The 20567-nt window shown below is 46.6% G+C and overlaps 1 protein-coding gene across 5 annotated transcripts in view; it reads left to right on the top strand.

Annotated features, from left to right (window-relative positions):
* The window catches only part of ZSWIM7 (zinc finger SWIM-type containing 7), a 39663-nt gene that overhangs the window by 1811 nt on the left and 17285 nt on the right, over positions 1-20567 (top strand). For 3 of the 5 annotated variants that reach the window (XM_039366953.1, XM_039366954.1, XM_039366952.1), the window contains exons 2-5: positions 5943-6067; positions 8585-8691; positions 11972-11993; positions 19857-19959. In XM_039366953.1, the coding sequence (XP_039222887.1) occupies positions 8616-8691; positions 11972-11993; positions 19857-19959 (201 nt within the window). In that variant the 5' untranslated portion in view covers positions 5943-6067; positions 8585-8615. The remainder of the gene's footprint in view (positions 1-5942; positions 6068-8584; positions 8692-11971; positions 11994-19856; positions 19960-20567) is intronic. The other 2 variants (XM_039366956.1, XM_039366955.1) reach the window with 1 other exon arrangement.

Raw genomic sequence — 20567 nt, 5'->3', positions numbered from 1 at the left:
CTTATTCACTTAACAACTGCAATGATTCACTTAACAGCCATGGCAAAATGGTCGTAAAACCGGGCATGGCTCACTGAATCATTGCAATGGAAATTCTAGTCCTTATTGTGTTCTGAGAATTCTGTAGCTTAAAAAACCACCAGCATTTTAAAAGAAATTAAACCTCACGTAAAAATGAATTAGATTCTAGAGGCCGCTAGGAGGTTTTCTTCCCAATGCAGGTCATTCCCCAACTTATGACGATCCCAAAATTTCTGTTGCTAAGTGAAACAACTGTTAAATGAGTTTTGCCCCATCTTTCTGGCCCCTGTTGTTAAGTGAATCATTTGCCACTGTTCAGTTAGCAACATGGTTGTTAAGTGGATCTGGCTTCTCTATTGACTTTGCTTGTCAGAAGATCACAAAACAGATCACAGGACCCCAGGACGCTGCGACCGTCGTAAATATGAACCTGTTGCCAAGCATCTGATCACGTGACCATGGGGATTCTGCAACGGTCGTAAGTGTGAACAATGGTCATCAGTCACTTTTTTCAGTGCGGTTGTAACTTCGAACGATCACTAAATAAACTGTCCTAAGCTGAGGATAACTTGTAGCTGAGGACAACTTGTCACTGCCTCTCCCCATGTTTTGTTTTAAACATTCCGGTCTAGTTTACAAACCCGAGATCTCCTTGTGGTCTCCCCTCCGTATCAAAAAGCCACATCTGGACCCAGCTTCGCCAGATGCTGCCACTTGTGACTCTCAGACCAACATCAATCATTTTGCTTCCGTTTCTTTATCCCGATGCCAATTTCCATGTTTTTTTCCTTCAGTCTGAACTCAAAAGACCCAGCACAGGCGAAACTCCAAATAAGAAAAATCATTTTTTTTCCCCTCCCTGACTTATCTTGGAAGAGATTCTCCCCTATTTTGCCAAGGGGCATTTTGTGTGTGTTTCAAGAGCTTCTTCGTTTTTCAGGGATAAATCTCTTGTTTTGCTGGCCGGTAGAGGAAAAAACCGGAGTTGAGGGCCGTGCTTCTGTCCGCGCATCGCAATTATTAATATCCCTGAAAGGTCACATTCCCAGGATCTCCAGCTGGTGCCACTGCCAAAAAAGCAGCCATCCTCTTGCCAAAACATGCAATGGATTTAAATCATCCCGACCTCACTCTTGGGGGGGGGGCAGATAGTAGGGGTAGCAGTACTGGACTCTCTTCTTATCCTCTTCCTCTTCTTTTATTTTCTTTTGAAAAGAGCAGACAGGGAAAACTGCCTTCCGTTGGAGTGTTTCAGGCGTTGTGTGTTATTCTTGCTTTCCTTAATGAATTTCCCCCCACCCACCATCACTTGGGAGGGAAGGAGGGAGGAAGGAAAGAGGGAGAAAGAAAGAAAGGAAAAGAAAGAAGGAAGAGAAAATGAAGAAAGGAAGGAAGGAAGAAGAGGGAGGTTGAAAGAAGGAAAGAGAAATAAAGAAGGAAGGAAGGGAAAGAAAGAAAGAGAGAAGCGGGAGGTAGGAAGAATGAAAGAAAGAATGAAAGAAGAGGGAAAGAGAAAGAAAGAAAGAAAGAAAGAAAGAAAGAAGAGAAAAGGAAGAGAAGAGAGAGGTAGGAAGGATGAAAGAAGAAAAAGAAGGAAGGAAGAGAAAAGGAAGGAAAGAAGGAAGAAGAGGGAGGGAAGAATGAAAGAAAGAAGGAAGGAAGGGAAAGAAAGAGAAGAGGGAGGTAGGAAGAATGAAAGAAAGAATGAAAGAAGAGAAAAAGAAAGAAAGAAGAGAAAAGGAAGAAAGAAGAGAGGTAGGAGGGATGAAAGAAGAAAGAAGGAAGGAAGGAAGAGAAAAGGAAGGAAGGAAGGAAGGAAGAAGAGGGAGGTTGGAAGAATGAAAGAGAAAGATGGAAGGAAGGAAGGGAAAGAAAGAGAGGACGGAGGTAGGAAGAATGAAAGAAAGAATGAAAGAAGAGAAAAAGAAAGAAGAGAAAAGGAAGAAAGAGAAGAGAGGTAGGAAGGATGAAAGAAAGAAGGAAGGAAGGAAGGAAGGAAGGAAGGAAGGAAGGAAGGAAGGAAGGAAGAAGAGGGAGGTTGGAAGAATGAAAGAAAGAGAAAGAAGGAAGGAAGGGAAAGAAAGAAAGAGAGAAGAGGGAGGTAGGAAGAATGAAAGAAAGAATGAAAGAAGAGAAAAAGAAAGAAAGAAAGAAGAGAAGAGAGAGGTAGGAAGGATGAAAGAAGAAGGAAAGAAGGAAGGAAGAGAAAAGGAAAGAAGGAAGAAGAGGGAAGTAGGAAGAATGAAAGAAAGAATGAAAGAAGAGAAAAAGAAAGAAAAAGAAAAGAAGAAGGAGAAACAACTGAACAGAGTCATTTGGCTAAAGATGGGCAGCTACAGAAATTATAGCAATAGATCAGTGGTGGAGAACCTATGGCACGCGTGCCAGAGGCGGCATTCAGAGCCCTCTCTTTTGGCACGCGTGCCACCGCCACCAATAGCAGGTCCATCAGGCCACCACCGCCACCTGGAGCAGGAGCCCCGCCCAGCACAAAGGAGGCAAAGCAGCCGACTAGCAAGCTTGAGTAGAGGTGGTAGAGCAGAGGGTCACCAACCATTGTCAATTGGTGGAGTGGAAGAAAAGGGAGGGGGAAGCATTTTACACGCGTGCATGCGCGCACGGGGCCGCAAGCACGCACACACTGCAAATGGGGTGGGGCTAGTGCCTGCGTGATACTCACTAGCCCTGCCCCGTTCTTGCGTGGTGCAGCGCCTTGTATCTGCACCCCGTGGTGCAGCGGCGGCTGTTTTTGCGCCTTGCAGCACGGTGGCCCATTTTTGCGCCCCCAGATTTTGTGTGCCAGAAGCGGCACTCAGAGGCGCCTCCCTGCCCCGCCCCAGGGTACCACAATACTGATGCGGCCCTGGCACTTTGCGATAAATAAGTGGGTTTTGGGTTGCGGTTTGGGCACTCGGTCTCTAAAAGGTTCGCCATCACTGCAATAGATGATCGATGATGATGAGAGAGAGGGAGGCAGGTGATATCTGATCCTTTACTAAAATCATAGGAATGAGTTTGATGAGGAGATATGACGGTGTGTTTCTTATATTCTCTTTGTTTTCTTCCCATTTTCTTCCCCTCCCATTTCCTTCCTCCCTCCTTCCCTCTCTCCCATTCTTCTCCTCTTTGTTTCTTATTTCCTTTCTTGCTTCCTTGTTCCTTCTTCCCTCCCTCCCTCCTTCCACTTTCCCGTTTTCATATTTTCTACTTCCTTCACTTCACTTTCTCAGTTTTCTTCCTTTTTTCCTTCCTTCCTTCTTTCATCCCTCCCTTCCTTTCTCATTTATTTCCATCCTTCCCTCCCTTACACTTTCCTTCTTTCCTTCCCCTCACTCTCCTTCCTTCCTTCCTTCCTTCCTTCCTTCCTTCCTTCCTTCCTTCCTTCCTTCCTTCCTTCCTTCCTTCCGTTGGAAGAAAAGTCTTCATCCTGGTTCATCCAAGCTGGGAATAAACACAACTGCTTTGGGAAGAAGGTTGTAGTTTATTGGAGAGGGGAGCCAGACAGAAAGATGGCTGTGGCAGCAAAAGGAGAGAAAAAAGGACTGAGCACATGTAGGAAGTAGGTTTTTATACCCTCTGGAGCCTTTTGTTTGGAGTTATTTCCTGTTCCTGTTTTGAGGCTATTTCCTGTGTCATGTATTCTGACCTGAGTTTGGGTGTGCCCTTTGGTCTTTGTGAGTTAATCCTACCATGTCCTGTCCCAAGTGGGGTATGCAGATTTTAGGTCTTTGTCGTCCTAATCTTCTAGCTCCCTGGATTTACATCTGCATTTCTACACAGCTGGTTTCTGCTTGCGGGGAGAGAGACTTGGGACTATTAAGAAAAACTGGGCATGCTTTCCTGCTTCTTTAAGACCTTTGGAGAAAATATATTTTTTTGCCGTTTTTAATATTTCCTTCTCTGGGGGAAGGGGGGACTGACTTTCCACAATCCCGCTTTGTGTCGCAAGTGTGTGAATGACACACTTACTGGCACAAGATTAAAATTGATCTGATCAGGGAGACTTGGTAAACAAGCTTTAGACCAGTGGTTCTCAACCTGTGGGTCGGGACCCCATTTGGGGTTGAACGACCATTTTACGGTCGCCAAACAACGCAGTCCGCCATTTTTTCCCCCTTTTCCTTAGCTGTGCTACTCCCTTTTATTCTATTGGCTTTTGAAAGCCAATGGAATAGATTCTCTTGAATAGAGTCTAGTTCTATTGGCTTTCAAAAGCCAATAGGAATTGTCCAGGCTGTCTCTGCCCTGCTAAGCCCACCAAAAGTCCCATTCTGCAAACGGTGCTGCACCAGTGGAGTAGTCCCCGACTTACGACTGGTTGAGTAGTCCTTGACTTACGACCGGTTGTGGGGTCGCGGCATTAAAAAGGTTGAGAACCACTGCTTTAGAACTGTTAAGCCAAAAAAGAAGAAGAAGAAGACACTAATGGAGGCAAGCAAAAAAAGATCCCTGCTCCCAAAAGGGGTGCTTCCAACCCATAAAGTTCTAAAAGTCAGGGCAAAAAAATTTGTTAGGTGGAAAAGAAATGTATAGCCTCCAATATTCTGTGCCAATCACTTTCGAATGTTGGATGTCACTTTGAGCTTCCAGTCAGGTTTGCACATTCCTCCCCAAAATTCTTCACAGCCGTGGTTTGTCTCAGTACATAACCACTGGCTGCCCATTTTCAAGGGTTGTTTCCTGCCTTAGCTCTTAATTCAGCGCATCCAGGTTTGTAATGTCCAATTGAGGTTAGCCCAGGGGTTTAAACACTCAAAGAGCCACTTGGACCCGTTTCCCAGAGAAAAAAAAACACTGGGAGCGGCAAACCGTGCGCACGCGCGAGGGGGAAGAGCTTGATTGAAGAGTTTAATTAAAAAGAAATAGAGTCTGCTGTGCATGAGTTCTCTCTCTCTCTCTCTCTCTCTCTCTCTCTCTCCCTCTCTCTTTCTTTCTTTCTCCCTCCCTCCCTCCCTCTCTCTCTCCCCCCCCCTCTCCCTGACCTTTTGGTCACCTGACAAGCTGGCTTCATGCTGTTGTCCGACAAGCTGACACACATTCTTATTGGGCTGGATCTCTCCTGCTCTTGGTCTGCCAGTCCTCTTCCCCCACTCAGTGTGTGTGTGTGTGTGTGTGTGTGTGTGTGTGTGTGTGTGTGTGTGTGTGTGAGAGAGAGAGAGAGAGAGAGAGAGAGAGAGAGAGAGAGAGAGAGAGAGAGATGCTGCTTCCTGCTGAGATGCAGCAAAGGCAGGAGCCCCACCCAATAAGCTTGTCAGCTTGTCTGAGAACAGCGTGAGGCCACTCTCTTTTTTATGCGCGCGCGTGCACACACAGAGAGAGAGAGAGAGAAAGAAAGAGAGAGAGAGAGAAGGGAAGCACAAGTGTCTCTCTCTGTCTCTCTGCAAATGGCGGAGGAGGCTGGAAGCCGCAGGAGAAGGTTCAAAGAGCCACATGCAGCTCCGGAGCCGCATGTTGCCGACCCATGACCTGTTAGCCAGTATGCAAGCCAGGCTATTAATTTTTTTTTCTTAAAATGCACCTAGTGAGCCCTAAGACTCCCAATCTGAGTTCACCAGTGCAAGATATTCAGGGCTGAGTTTTGGAGATCTGTTTCCTGCTACTTCCTCAGTCAGGGCATATGAATTGCAAATTGCCTGAGGGGGGCTGGTTCCCTCCCCCTTGGAATTTGCTGGAAGTTGTGCATGCAAAGCTTTGGTGCAATGAATAGAGCAAAAATCAGCCTTGGAGAAACTTTACCGAAGGTAGGTGGAAGAGACTCAGTGTGATTATGAATGGTGTGTGTGTGTGTGTGTGTGTGTGTGTGTGTGTGTGTGTGTGTGTGTGTGTGTGTGCAGCTACTAATACAAACAGGCAATACAAACATTCTGGATAAATGTCAATACTTCCTTCTGAGTTCCAATTTTCTGCTTCTTTCTTCACAGAGCCATCCCAGAAAACAACCATTTAATGGCTGGCCCCAACTGGAGGCCTTCGCAAGACGAGAAAATTAACCCCTTTTGACGAGGCTCACCCAGACTCGTGTGGGTGGACGCAAATACCTTTTCAGGTGTGTCTACCTTCAGAGGCATCCTAGGAACTCTTCACAGCTTCACACTGTTTCACCACCTGCCTAGCTAAACACAATTGCACAATATAGTAATAGTAGTAAAGTTGGAAGGGACCTTGGAGGTCATCTAGTCCAACCCCCTGCTCAGGCAGGAAACCCTACACCATTTCGGACAAATGGCTGTCCAGTCTCTTCTTAAAAACTTCCAGTGTTGGAGCATTCACTGCTTCTGGAGGCAAGGAGTTCCACTGGTTAATTGTTCTCACTGTCAAGAAGTTTCTCCTTAGTTCTAGGTTGCTTCTCTCTTCGGTTAGTTTCCACCCGTTGCTTCTTGTCCTGCCTTCCGGCACCTTGGAAAATAGCTTGACTCCCTCTTCTTTGGGGCAGCCCCTGAGATATTGGAATACTGCTATCATGTCCCCCCTTGTCCTTCTCTTCGTTAAACTAGACACACCCAATTCTAGCAACCATTCCTTATATATTTTAGCCTCCAGTCCTCTAATCATCTTTGTTGCTCATATATAAAGTTGAGCCTTCTCTCTCCCTTGCTTAATAAAATGGGAGGGTTAATTGGGGTTTCCTGTCCCAACTGGAAACAGGCAGGCAAATTTTTTGCTTTTTAATCTTTATTTGCAGGGGAACAAAGATTGCCATAAATGCAGGGCTGTCTTCATTTTAGCTAAATATGGTAATTAAAAAAAATCAATTTTTACAAATCTATCATTAGGGTGGCTGGTCTCTGGATTTTCTTCTATTTCTAAATCGCCTCCTCCTGATTAAGCTCTTAACAACCACCCGCGTGTAAATATTTAGTAGGTGATTCACATCAGCTTTTGAAAATTCCTCAGCCACCTCTTGGACAGCAAAAGGGGTGACGAAAGCGACAAAAAAAAAAAGAGAGACATCTGCGTTTAGGCTGCAATTGAAATTGGTTTCAACTCTCCTCCCTCTTATTATGGAGAAAAACCTGCTGGTCTGGACTCCTTAAGTTGCATCTTCCTCCCTTTTTTTTTTAATCTTACACGGCTAATGAGAAGGCAGAATTGATAGACATGGGTCATGTCTGGTTCAAGAGACTGAGGAATTCTTATTCTTATTCTTAATATTATTAAAAACATCTGGTCTTTGGCAACGTTAAAAAAAAAAGAATGACCTTTACTGAACAAGGGCCGGATTGGGTGTTCCAGAGATGCTATAAGCGCTTGGAGGGTGATTGAAAAGCCTTTTCATGGAAAAGGAAAAATATGAGAGGCAGTTTGGTCTAGACCAGCGGTTCTCCACCTGTGGGTCGGGACCCCATTTGGGGTCGAACGACCATTTCACGGGGGTCGCCAAACAACGCAGTCCGCCATTTTTTCCCCCTTTTCCTTAGCTGTGCTACTCCCTTTTATTCTACTGGCTTTTGAAAGCCAATAGAATAGACTCTCTTGAATAGAGTCTAATTCTATAGGCTTTCAAAAGCCAATAGGAATTGTCCAGGCTGTCTCTGCCCTGCTGAGCCCGCCAAAAGTCCCATTCTGCAAACGGTGCTGCACCAGTGGAGTAGTCCTCGACTTACGACCGGTTGAGTAGTCCTTGACTTACGACCGGTTGTGGGGTCGCGGCATTAAAAAGGTTGAGAACCACTGGTCTAGTGGTTAAGGCACCGAGCTTGAAACCGGGAGACGGTGAGTTCTAGTCCCGCCTTAGGCATGAAAGTCGGCTGGGTGACTTTGGGCCAATCACCAGGAGACGGTGAGTTCTAGTCCCACCTCAGGCATGAAAGCCAGTTGATTGACTTTGGGCCAATCACCAGGAGACGGTGAGTTCTAGTCCCACCTTAGGCATGAAAGCCTGCTGGGTGACTTTGGGCCAATCACTAGGAGACTGTGAGTTCTAGTCCCGCCTTAGGCATGAAAGCCAGCTGGGTGACTTTGGGCCAATCACTAGGAGACTGTGAGTTCTAGTCCCGCCTTAGGCATGAAAACCGGCTGGGTGACTTTGGGCCAATCACTAGGAGACTGTGAGTTCTAGTCCCGCCTTAGGCATGAAAGCCAGCTGGGTGACTTTGGGCCAATCACCAGGAGACGGTGAGTTCTAGTCCCGCCTTAGGCATGAAAGTCGGCTGGGTGACTTTGGGCCAATCACCAGGAGACGGTGAGTTCTAGTCCCGCCTTAGGCATGAAAGCCGGCTGGGTGACTTTGAGCCAATCATGAGGAGACTGGGAATTTTTATCCTGCCATTCACTCTCTCTCAGCCTGACCCACCTCACAGGATTGTTGTTGTGGGGAAAATAGGAGGAAGGAATAGTAGACGTGTTCATTGCCTTGAGTTTTTTATAAAAATTATAAAAGCAGGATCTAGATCAAATAAGTAAATAACTAAACCATGAGATTCCTTAAGGATGAAGAAGTGGTGAGGGATCCTGGCTCTGTCTGTCTGTCTCTCTCTCTCTGTGTATCGCTTGGTCAATTAAAATAAATATTTTTTTTATTTCTTCCTTGCAATCCTACGCTTTTCTTTTCCTCCCCTGCTAGGGGAAAGAGGACCCACATCCTGGCTCTCAAGATGGACCCTTCCTTACCACTCATCGCTGAAGAATTGCTTCAAGAAATCCAGAAATCGTTCCGCGAAACTTCCCAGAGTAAGTGATGGACTGACTCTCCACAGTTAGTCCTCGACGTACGACCGCAATGGAGCTCAAAATTTCCGTCGCTCACCAAGACAGCGGCTAAGTGAATTTTTTTTCCCTCTCTTTCGCAACCTTTCTTGCCACTGTTCTTAAGCGAATCCCTCTGGTTGTTAAGTGAGTCACACAGTTGTTAAGTGAATCTGGCTTCCCCCTTTGACTTGGCTTGTTAGCAGGTCCCAAAATGGGGATCAGGTGACCCCCGCTCCCCCTGGGACGCTGCAACCGTTCTAAATATGAGCTGGTTGCCGAGCGTCCGAATTTTGGTCCCCCGACCACGGAGATGCCGCAACAGTCCTAAGTGTAAAAAAAAACAGTTATCAGTCACTTTTTTTAAGCGCCGTTTTAACTTTGGTCACTAAATGAACCGTTGTAAGTGGAGGACCACTGATGCTGCACTCTCGTTAAAAATTGGCTGCAAAAATAGATCTGCAAGGGATCCTTTCTAATGACCAGCAGAGAGTGCCATTCTACTGGAATTATTCCGTATAAAGAGGTCACTTTGGCACAAGTGATTTTTTTTCCCCTCTCTCGGCTGTCAGCTGCTTTCAACGGACAAGGAAAAATTATTGTGCCCTTTATCATTAGAAAGCCGATTTGATAAACCACAGCATAAGATGTTCTGCTCCGAAGTTACGGCCGTTCCTCGCATTTATGACCGTCCCCATGATCGCACAATTAAATTGTACACGCATTGGCAACGGGATGCATTATGATGTGATATCACGCGGGTCCTAGCATCACGTCTTCGCCATTTGAGACCCCCCCTCAGCCGATTCCGACGACCAAAATCAACAGGGGAAACCAGATTTGTTTAACGACCCTGCGATTCACTTAATGAACGCCGGGTCATTTATTTAACACAGTGGTTCTCAACCTTTTTAATGCCGCGACCCCCGACCGGTCGTAAGTCGAGGACTACTCAACCGGTCGTAAGTCGAGGACTACTCAACTGGTGCAGCACCGTTTGCAGAATGGGACTTTTGGCGGGCTCAGCAGGGCAGAGACAGCCTGGACAATTCCTATTGGCTTTTGAAAGCCAATAGAATTAGACTTTATGGAAGAGAGTCTATTCTATTGGCTTTCAAGGGAGTAGCACAGCTAAGGAAAGGGGGGAAAAAATGGCAGACTGCGTTGTTTGGCGACCCCCGTGAAATGGTCGTTCGACCCCAAACGGGGTCCCGACCCACAGGTGGAGAACCACTGATTTAACAACTGTGAGAAAAAAACGGTCTAAAATGGTTGCATGACTCACTTTATCGTCTCGCTTAGTGGCAAGTTCCGGTCTCAGTTGGGATCATCTCAGAGACCATGTATACTTATTAATTTCCTGTTGAGGTAGAAAGTTTATTATTAAAATTATTTAACAAGCTGAAATCAAACTACAAGCAAGTCCTTAACTTACAATAGTACGTTCAGTGACCATTCAGAGGTACAACGGCAGTGAAAAAAAGTGAATTTAGGGCCGTTTTTCACACTTACGGCCATTTCAGCATCCCCGTGGTCACATGATCAGACTTTGGATGCTGGCAACTGCTTCATACTTATGACGGTCGCAGTGTCCCAGGTTCATGTGATCCCCTTTTGCAACCTTCTCATAAGCAAAGTCAATTGGGAAGCCAGATTCACTCAACAATTGTATGACTAACTTAACAATGACAATGATTCATTTTAACAACAGTGGCAAGAAAAGTCATAAAATGGTTTAAGGTGGGTGGACTTCCACTCCCAGAATTCCCCAGCCAGCCTGCTTTAAGATGGGAGAACTTCCATTCCCAGAATCCCCCAGCCAGCCTGTTTTAAGAGGGTTGGACTTCCACTTCCAGAATTACTCAGCCAGCATGCTTTAAGATGGGTGGACTTCCACTCCCAGAATTCCCCAGCCAGCCTGCTTTAAGAGGGGTGGACTTCCACTCCCAGAATTCCCCAGCCAGCCTGCTTTAAGAGGGCTTCCACTCCCAGAATTCCCCAACCAGCCTGCTTTAAGAGGGGTGGACTTCAACAAGCTAGCTGGGGCTTTCTGGGAATTGAAACCCACCCATCTTAAAGCGTGCTGCCTGGGGAATCCTGGGACTCGAAGTTAGCCCATCTTCTAAGTATGCTGGCTGAGGAATTCTGGGAGTTGAAGTCCACCCATCTTAAACTGCTCAAGGAGAAACGCTGCCTTATAGGCATCTCACCCTTAAAAACGCCATTGCTTCTGAAATGTGTGCAGCAGGTTCTCGTCCATTTTGACACTTTGCAGGCCAGCAGGTCTGCCAGCCCCCTTCTTGAGGCTAAAAATGCTAAAATAAACCCAGCAAAATTCCTCCAGGTAATCTTAGGACACTGGAATCCGACATCCTTTCTCCCCATACAGCTGGGATTTTTTTTCATCGGCCGGCCTGCCAGGAGTTAGCATCCTCAAGTGCCAAGTAATGTGGCCAAATCCCCGAGGACGCTCAAATAGCTTTCAGGAACAAAGTGTTGCTCTTTCTACTCATAAGAAAATGATTTTTTTTTTCATGGACGCTTCCCTCATTCTGTCAGTGTGATTTGTAGATTGCCTGCCAACTCACTCCGGGATATATTTAGGCCAGGGGTAGGCAACCTTGGCTCTTTTATGACTCGTGGACTTCAACTCCCAGAATTCCTGAGCCAGCATGAGGGAACTATGGCCCCTTCATGACTCGTGGACTTCAACTCCCAGAATTCCTCAGCCAGCATGGGGGAACTATGACCCCTTCATGACTTTTGGACTTCAACTCCCAGAATTCCTCAGCCAGCATGGGGGAACTATGGCCCCTTCATAACTGGTGGACTTCAACTCCCAGAATTCCTGAGCCAGCATGGCTCAACTTGGAAACCTCTCCCTTTCCCCTCAGCATGGCTGGCTCAGGAATTCTGGGATTTGAAGTCCACGAGTCATAAAAGAGCCAAGATTGCCTACCCCTGATTTAGGCTATTCGAATCTAGCCCTCAGGGAATTCTGGGAGTTGAAGTCCACAAGTCATCAAAGGGCCAAGTTGGAAGACCCCTGTCTTAAAGCATCCTGGCTGAGGAATTCTGGGAGTTGAAGTCCACAAGTGAGAAAAGGGCCAAGCTGGAAGACCCCTGTCTTAAAGCATCCTGGCTGAGGAATTCTGGGAGTTGAAGTCCACAAGTCATCAAAGGGCCAAGTTGGAACCCCTACTGTATTGGGCTGACACCTTGTTTGGAAATTAATATTGATTTATTCCTCTCCCTTTTTTTGCAGTTTCGGATGAGCTCCTTCTGGCGTGAGTACTTTCCCTGTTTTTGTTTTAATTCACCAGCTTTTTGCTTTGGAATGAGGGCTGCCAGCTCAAGCTCAGAGACCCTGGCTGGGGGATTCTGGGAGTTGAAGTCCACCCTGTTTAAAGCATGGCTGGCTGGGGAATTCTGGGAATTGAAGTCCACCCATCTTAAAGCATGCTGGCTGGGGAATTCTGGGAATTGAAGTCCATTCATCTTAAAGCATGCTGGGAATTCTGGGAGTGGAAATCCACTCCTCTTAAAGCATTCTGGCTAGGGAATTCTGGGAGTTGAAGTCCACTCCTCTTAAAGCATGTCTGACAGGGGATTCTGGGAGTTGGTCCACCCATCTGAACATGGCCAAGCTTGAGATCCTGTGCCTTAGAGGCATCTCAGCCTTAGAACTCCATCTATTCTGAAAAAGTGCAGTAGGTCCCTCCCAGCCTTGTCGTTCTATAATTCTCTGTGACCTACTAGAACAGTGGTTCTCCACCTGTGGGTCGGGACCCCATTTGGGGTCGAACGACCATTTCACGGGGGTCGCCAAACAACGCAGTCCGCCATTTTTTCCCCCCTTTTCCTTAGCTGTGCTACTCCCTTTTATTCTATTGGCTTTTGAAAGACAATAGAATAGGCTCTCTTGAATAGAGTCTAATTCTATTGGCTTTCAAAAGCCAATCGGAATTGTCCAGGCTGTCTCTGCCCTGCTGAGCCCGCCCAAAGTCCCATTCTGCAAACGGGGCTGCACCCGTTGAGTAGTCCTCGACTTACGACCGGTTGAGTAGTCCTCGACTTACGACCGGTTGGGGGGGGTCGCGGCATTAAAAAGGTTGAGAACCACTGGACCAGAAGGTTCTATCACATCACCCTTGGTCCTTCTGTTCCCTAGACTAGACATATCCAGTTGCCACGACCGTCCTTCGTACGATTTAGCCTCCAGTCCCTTAATCGTCTTTGTTGCTCTTCTCTGCACTCTTTCCGAAGTCTCGGCATTTTTTTTTTTTTTGTGTCGTGGCGACCACCATAGAATTTCTCACAGCCTGCTGCTGCCTCCCAGGATCCCAATTAACAATATGGACCCTGCAAATATATCATAATTATTATCCCATTTTGCAGGAATGAGGCGGGAAGGGGGCGGCGGCGTTGGCTTAGGGATCAGACTTTCTCCATTAATGGTCACTCCAACTTTACGATCAGCCCTGCAGTGATAAAGATTCAGACGCTTGGCAACCGACTCATATTTATGGCGGTCACAGTGTCCCTGGGATCCTGTGATTCCCTTTTGCAGCTGAGATCTGAGATTTAAGAAGAGACAGGACAGCCGTTTTCTGAAATGGTATAGGGTTTCCTGCCTGAGCAGGGGGTTGGACTAGATCAGGGCTGTTCAACCAGTGGTACGGGTACCACCTGTGGTCCATTGGCACCTGGCAGGTGGTACGCGACCATCCCAGAAAAATGGTAGCGGGGGAGGGGAATGAGCTGAACCAGTGGCAGCACCGCACAAGCCTGAGCGAGAGACGGCTGGAGCTGCATGGCTGTCGGGGCTCAGCGGAAGCGCCAGGATCAGTGCCGCTTTCCAGCTGATTGGCGGTTCTTCGGGGCTGTCAGGGCTCAGCGGAAGCTGGAGCTCAGCGCTGATCCTGGCGCTTCTGCTGAACCCTGAAGAAGTAAGTGCCGATCAGCTGGAATGTTGCAGCCTCTCCAAGGTCTTGTGATTTACACTCAGATGCTTGGCAACCGATTCATATTTATGACGGTCGCAGTGTCCCAGGGTCATGTGAAGTGGCCAAAACCTGCTGCAACCACCCAGCAGACGGGGGGAATAAAAACCAAACACCCCCCACCCCACCCCTGCTCCCAATCCTCAACAGAAATGCTCACAACAATGAAAACCTCGGACAGGAGGAAGAGCGCGGCCGTGCGGGCAGGCAGGTATCTTGCTCGGCTGTGGCTCGGGGGGTACTTTTTTCAGTGCCATTGTAACTTCGGACAGTCACTAAGCGAACTGTTGTAAGTAGAGGACTACCTGTACTTTATCACTTTTTTCCTTTTTTTTTTTTTTTTTTTTTTTTTGGTCATCAAGTTTTTGACACCTTGCTAGGCGACTGGTGGTCCTCGGATGTTGCCATATCCTAAAAGTGGTACCATGGGTGAAAAGCCCTGGACTAGATGACCTCTAAGGCCCCTTCCAGCTCTGTTATTTTGTTTCCAGCCAAAGGAAGTCCTTCCCCCCCCCCCAGTGCATAGAAGGCTCCAAATTCAGATTGTTATATTTTTTTTATGTTGTGAAGTCGGTTTTGCTGCTCTTCCTTGCGGCTTCTGCAGAAGAGACGAGCCGGGTTGTGAAAGTCACACGGGGCTGCAACATTTGTGCATTTAGGCCTCATTCATGTTGCAAAACTTTCCTTTGCATATTTAAGTCCCCGCTGTGCTCAACGGCAAGGGTTTCGGTTATTGTCCGCGGCTGTTTGTAACGGCAAAAACGCCTTTCGCCCTTCGAATGGGTTTTTTTTTCTTGTTCCGAGCTATACACACCCACAAAGCAGGGATGTGGTGACCGTATGAGGCGCACGTGGGTTTTAAGGTGCACAGCAGAGAATGTAGTTTTATGCAGTGATCAGCCTCTCCCCGTTTCCTTCCTGGTAAAATTCTACGCTTTTTATTTTTTTAATTCAGATCAAAACCTCGCAATTTTTTGTTTTGAAGTTTATATCTGAACTGGTTTGAATAAAAGAAAATTGATTTGGAAAGAAATTTAAAAAGATCAAACCTCAAAGTGGAATCTGCTGTGCTTCCTCCCCCCCCCCCCCAGTGGAAAGGCTAGGTCGGTGCTTTAATTTTAAGATGGGTGGAACTCCCAGAATTGAAATCCGCACATCTTAAAATTGCCACGGTGGAAAAACTGGGCTAGATTAAGATTGATGGAGGCGATCTGGGGCTTTTCTTGAGAATGGGCACCTCCCAAGCAAAGAGAGACTTGTGGACTCATCACATTTGCAGATGACACTGAGCTGGCAGGAACAGCTAACACTCCAGAAGACAGGCTTAAGATAAAGATAAAGTAGATCACAACCTACTACTTGACAAGATAGAAAAATGTGGGTTAGACAGCATCACCACCAGATGGATCCATAACTGGCTGACTGGCCGTATTCAGCGTGTTGTCCTCAATGGAACCACATCTACATGGAGGGAAGTGTGTAGTGGGGTGTCCCAGGGCTCTGTTCTGGGCCCAGTGCTCTTCAACATCTTCATCAACGATCTGGACGAGGGGATAGATGGGGAACTCATCAAATTTGCAGACGACACCACGCTGGCAGGAACAGCCAACACTCCAGAAGACAGGCTTAGGATACAGGAGGATCTGGACAGACTTGAACACTGGGTGCTATCTAACAAAATGAAATTCAGTGGTGAAAAAAGCAAGGTTCTACATTTAGGCAAGAAAAACCAAATGTACAGGTATAGTATAGGGGGTATCTTGCTCAATAGTAGTAACTGTGAGAGGGATCTCGGAGTCCTAGTGGACAATCATTTAAATAGGAGCCAGCCGTGTGCTGCAGCTGCCAAAAAAGCCAACACAGTGCTAGGCTACGTTAACAGAGGGAGAGAATCAAGATCATGTGAAGAATTAATACCACTTTATAAGGCCTTGGTAAGGCCACACTTGGAATACGGCATCCAGTTTTGGTCACCACGATGTGAAAAAGATGTTGAGACTCTAGAAAGAGGACAGAGAAGAGCAACAAAGACGGTTAGGGGACTGGAGGCTAAAACATATAAGGAAAGGTTGCTAGAATTGGGTATGTCTAGTTTAATGAAGAGAAGGACAAGGGGGGACATGATAGCAGCCTTCCGGTATCTCAGGGGCTGCCCCAAAGAAGAGGGAGTCAAGCTATTTTCCAAGGCGCCTGAAGGCCGGACAAGAAGCAACAGATGGAAACTAACCAAGGAGAGAAGCAATCTGGAACTAAGGAGAAACTTCCTGACAGTGATAACAATTAACCAGTGGAACTCCTTGCCTCCAGAAGTTGTGAATGCTCCAACACTAGAGGTTTTTAAGAAGAGACTGGACAGCCATTTGTTCGAACTGGTATAGGGTTTCCTGCCTGAGCAGGGGGTTGGACTAGATGACCTCCAAGGTCCCTTCCAACTATTATTCTGTTATTCTGTAAAGACACCCCCCCCCCATCCCTCCTTCCCAAACAGGAGGCCAACAAATCCTGGCTTTGCAAAATCAGCCCTTGCCCATCAGCGTCTCGTCCTTTTTCCTCCAGAAAGAACTTTATCAGCTGACTTCTCTCTCAATTCTTCTGAACTTTTCAGGCAGACCCTCCTGAATTCTGCTCAATTCCGCTTAATTCTCAATTCTGCTAAACTTTACAAGCCAGCGATTCTGCATTCTCAAGTCAGCTGAATTCCATGGAATCCTCCTGTAAGTTCTCAGTTCTGCCCAAATATTTCAAGTAGACTATTCTGAATTCTCAAGTCAGCTGAATTTTCAGTCCTGAATTTTTCCTTACAGGGAATTCTAAACTCAGTTGAATTCTGAATTTCCTAAATTCTCAATTCTTCCGAACTTTTCCAGCAGACTGTTCTGAATTCTGCTAAAATTCTACTTCATTCTCCGTTCTGCTCAACTTTGCAAGCCAGCGATTCTAAATGCTCAATTCAGCTGAATTCCAGCAAATTCTCCTAAATTCCCGATTCTGCTAAACTTTTCACAGGGGGAATTCCAAAGTCAGCTGAATTCTGAATTTCCTAAATTCTTAATTCTTCCGAACTTTTCCAGCAGACCGTTCTGAATTCTGCTCAGTTCTACTTCATTCTCAATTCTCGATTCTGCTCAACTTTGCAAGCCAGCGATTTTGAATTCTCAATGCAGCTGAATTGCAGTGAATTCTCCCAAATTCCTGATTCCACCGGATTTTTCAAGGAGACAATTCTGAATTCTCAATTCTGCTGAATGCTGCTGAATCCTCTCCTAAAATCTCAATTCTGGTAATTTTTTCAAGCAGGCAATCTTCCTAAACTCCTTTGCTGGCCAAACGACTTCTCTAGCTTTGCCCGAGTCAAAAAACAGAACCTGTAAAGAAAATTAAACCAATTTCTACATTTTTCTCATTGGTTTCCAGGACAGAGTTGTTACTCATTGTCATCCCCTAGAAATAGGACTGAATTCTAACCCAATTCCCTCCCTGTTCTTTCCTATTGTAAATTATTTGGGTTCAGTTCCACCTTGTTTTACCCCATTATATTCAAGCTCCCCCCCATCAAGGCGGTTGGACTGGATGACCTCCAAGGTCCCTTCCAACTTTATTATTATTATTATTAAATGCAAAGGGATCATTCCACACTCCTAATCCAATTTGGGAGCCCTTAAATTCCCGGAGAAGAGGCTGGAGTAACATTCCTCCAGTGATAAAATAAATTAATCTGATTTTTTTTATTATCTCTCGGGTTACGGCCACAATGGAGCCCGGAAATTTCAGTCACTAAGCAAGACAGTTATGAAATGAATTTTGCCCTGTTTTACAACTGCTCTTGCCATCATTGTTAAGCGAATCACTGCGGTTGTTAAGTGAGTTGCTACGTGAATCTAGCTTTTTCCATTGACTTTGCTTGTCAGAAGGTCATAAAAGGGGATCCAGTGACCCCCCCCCAGGACGCTACAACTGTCATAAGTACATGCCAGTTGCTGAGCCTCTGAATTTTGATCGCATTGCTGCAATGGTCTGTGAAAAACAGTCCTAAGTCCTTTTTTTTTTTTCACCTCCGTTATAACTTCAAAGGGTCACTGAATGAACTGTTTTACCTCGAGGACTACCTGTGTTTTCCATTTATAGAAATTTAAACTTCTCTTTTTGGGCCATCCTTTTATTTTATTTTTATTTGTTAAATGTCTCGGCCGCCCAAGCTCCTCATGGAGTCACTCAGGGCAGCTTACAACATTAAATATTTAAATATTAAATGTGAATATTAAATAGTAAAAAAGATAGACCTATACCAGGGATAGGCAACCTTGGCTCTTTTATGACTGGTGGACTTCAACTCCCAGAATTCCTGAGCCAGCCAGGCTGAGGGAAAAGGGAGAGGTTTCCATACTGAGCCATGCTGGCTCAGGAATTCTGGAAGTTGAAGTCCACGAGTCATGAAGGGGCCAAAGTTTCCCTCATGCTGGCTCAGGAATTCTGGGAGTTGAAGTCCACCAGTCATGAAGGGGGGGGTCATAGTTCCCCCATGCTGGCTCAGGAATTCTGGGAGTTGAAGTCCACGAGTCATAAAGGGGCCATAGTTTCCCTCATGCTGGCTCAGGAATTCTGGGAGTTGAAGTCCACGAGTCATAAAGGGGCCATAGTTCCACCATGCTGGCTGAGGAATTCTGGGAATTGAAGTCCACCAGTCATGAAGGGGCCAAAGTTTCCCTCATGCTGGCTCAGGAATTCTGGGAGTTGAACTCCACAAGTCATGAAGGGGCCAAAGTTTCCCTCATGCTGGCTCAGGAATTCTGGGAGTTGAAGTCCACGAGTCATAAAAGAGCCAAGGTTGCCTACCCCTCACCTATATAATTGAAATACCACAAAAATACACTATCCTAACACTGTCCTGTTGCAGCGTTCCCCAGGGTCACCTGATCAAAATTCGGCCGCTGGGCAACTGACTCACATTTGCGACAGTCGCAATGTCCCCGGGATGTCACGTGGTCCCCTTTTGCGACCTTCTGACAAGCTGAGTCCTCAGAGGAAGGCGGATTCATTTAACAACCACGTTACTAACTCAAGAACTTGCAGTGATTCACTTAACAATGGTGGTAAGAAAGGTCGTACAAGGGGGCCAGATTCACTTAACAACTGCCTGGCTCAGTAATGAAAAATTTGGGCTCCCTTGTAAGTCGAGGACTCACCTGTATTCCATCGATTTGTTTGAAATGGTATAGGGTTTCCTGCCTGGGCAGGGGGTTGGACTAGAAGACCTCCAAGGTCCCTTCCATCTCTCTTCTTCTCCTCCTCCTCCTCCTCATCACTTCCACTCCTCCTCCTTCTCCTCCTCCTCACCACTTTCTCCTTCTTCTTCTCCTCTTCCTCCTTCTTCTTCCTTCTCTTCTTCTTCCTTCCTCTTCTCCTCTTCTCTTCTTCTTCTTCTTCTTCTTCTTCTTCCTTCTTCTTCTTCTTCTTCTTCTTCTTCTTCTTCTTCTTCTTCTTCTCCTCCTCCTCCTCCTCTTCCTCCTCCTCCTCACCACTTCCACCTTCTTCTCCTCCTCCTCCTCCTCTTCCTTCTTCTCCTCCTCCTCTTCTTTCTTTCTTCCTTCTTTCTCCTCCTCCTTCTCCTCCTCCTCCTCCTCCTCCTCTTCTTCTTCTTCTCCTCCTCCTCCTCCTCACCACTTCCACCTCCTTCTTCTTCTCCTCCTCTTCTTCTTCTTCTTCTTCTCCTTCTCTTCTTTCTTTCTTCCTTCTTTCTCCTCCTTCTCCTCCTCCTCTTCTTCTTCTTCTTCTCCTCCTCCTCCTGCTCCTCGCCACTTCCACCTTCTTCTTCTCCTCCTCCTCTTCTTCTTCTTCCTTCTCTTCTCCTCCTCCTTTTCTTCTTCTTCTCCTCCTCCTCTTCCTCCTGTTCTTCCTTCTCCTCCTCCTCTTCTTCTTCTCCTCCTGTTCTTCCTTCTTCCTTCTTCTCCTCCTGCTCCTGTTCTTCCTTCTCTCCTCCTCCTCCTCCTCCTCCTCCTCCTCCTCCTCCTCCTCCTCCTCCTCCTCATTGTTCTTATTGTTGTTGTTCTTGTATGCATTTTGAAGAAAGGCTACCCCAGGGTTTTTATGGCCTCTTCAGAACAAAAGGAGTGCGACTTTAAAATGTTGGTTTCTCCCCCCTCTTCCCAGGCTGAGGTTCGTCTTTGGGACCTCCGTCGTCGCGGCTCTGGACTTGGTGGACCGCCAATCGGTCACCCGGTTCGTATCTCCAAGTGGCAGGACGGTGTATCAGGTACAGCTCTTTCCTCTCCCTGCCGGCAAGTTTTAACACACTTTTGACCCTCTTGTGAGCCCACTAACAGAAGAACAGAAATTCCGAATAAAACACGTCCCTCGGAGAAGCTGTTACGCAGCAGTCCTCGACTTACAACCGTTCATTTAACGGCCGTTCAAAGTGACGGGGGGGGGGCACTAAGGAAAAGGGACCGATGACCGTTTTCACCCTTACGAACGGAGCCCAAAATTTCCATTGCTGATCAAGACAGTCGTTAAGTGAGACTTGACCCATTTTACGACTTTCCCCGCCACGGTCGTTAAGTGAAACACTGCAGTAGTGGAGTCAGTCACACGGTCGTTAAGTGAATCCGGCTTCCCCCCCCCCCCCCGACTTGGCTTGTCAGGAGATCGCCAAAGGGGATCACGTGACACCCCCCCGGGACGTTGCAACAGTCGTAAGTACAAGTCAGTTTCCAAGCGTCTGAATTTTGTTCACGTGACGTGGGGATGCTGCGACGGTCGTTAAGTGTGAAAATGGTCCTAAGTCGCTTTTTGTAACCTCGAACCGTCATTAAACAAATGGTTATAAGTCCAGGACTGCTTGAAGCCAGCATCTGAACTCCA

The sequence above is a fragment of the Crotalus tigris genome, unplaced genomic scaffold (assembly GCF_016545835.1).
Source record: "Crotalus tigris isolate CLP2741 ecotype Arizona unplaced genomic scaffold, ASM1654583v1 scf7180000020497.760770, whole genome shotgun sequence".
NCBI lineage: Eukaryota > Metazoa > Chordata > Lepidosauria > Squamata > Viperidae > Crotalus > Crotalus tigris.
The sequence above is the reverse complement of the archived record's forward strand: the minus strand, read 5'-3'. Positions and strand labels throughout refer to the sequence as shown.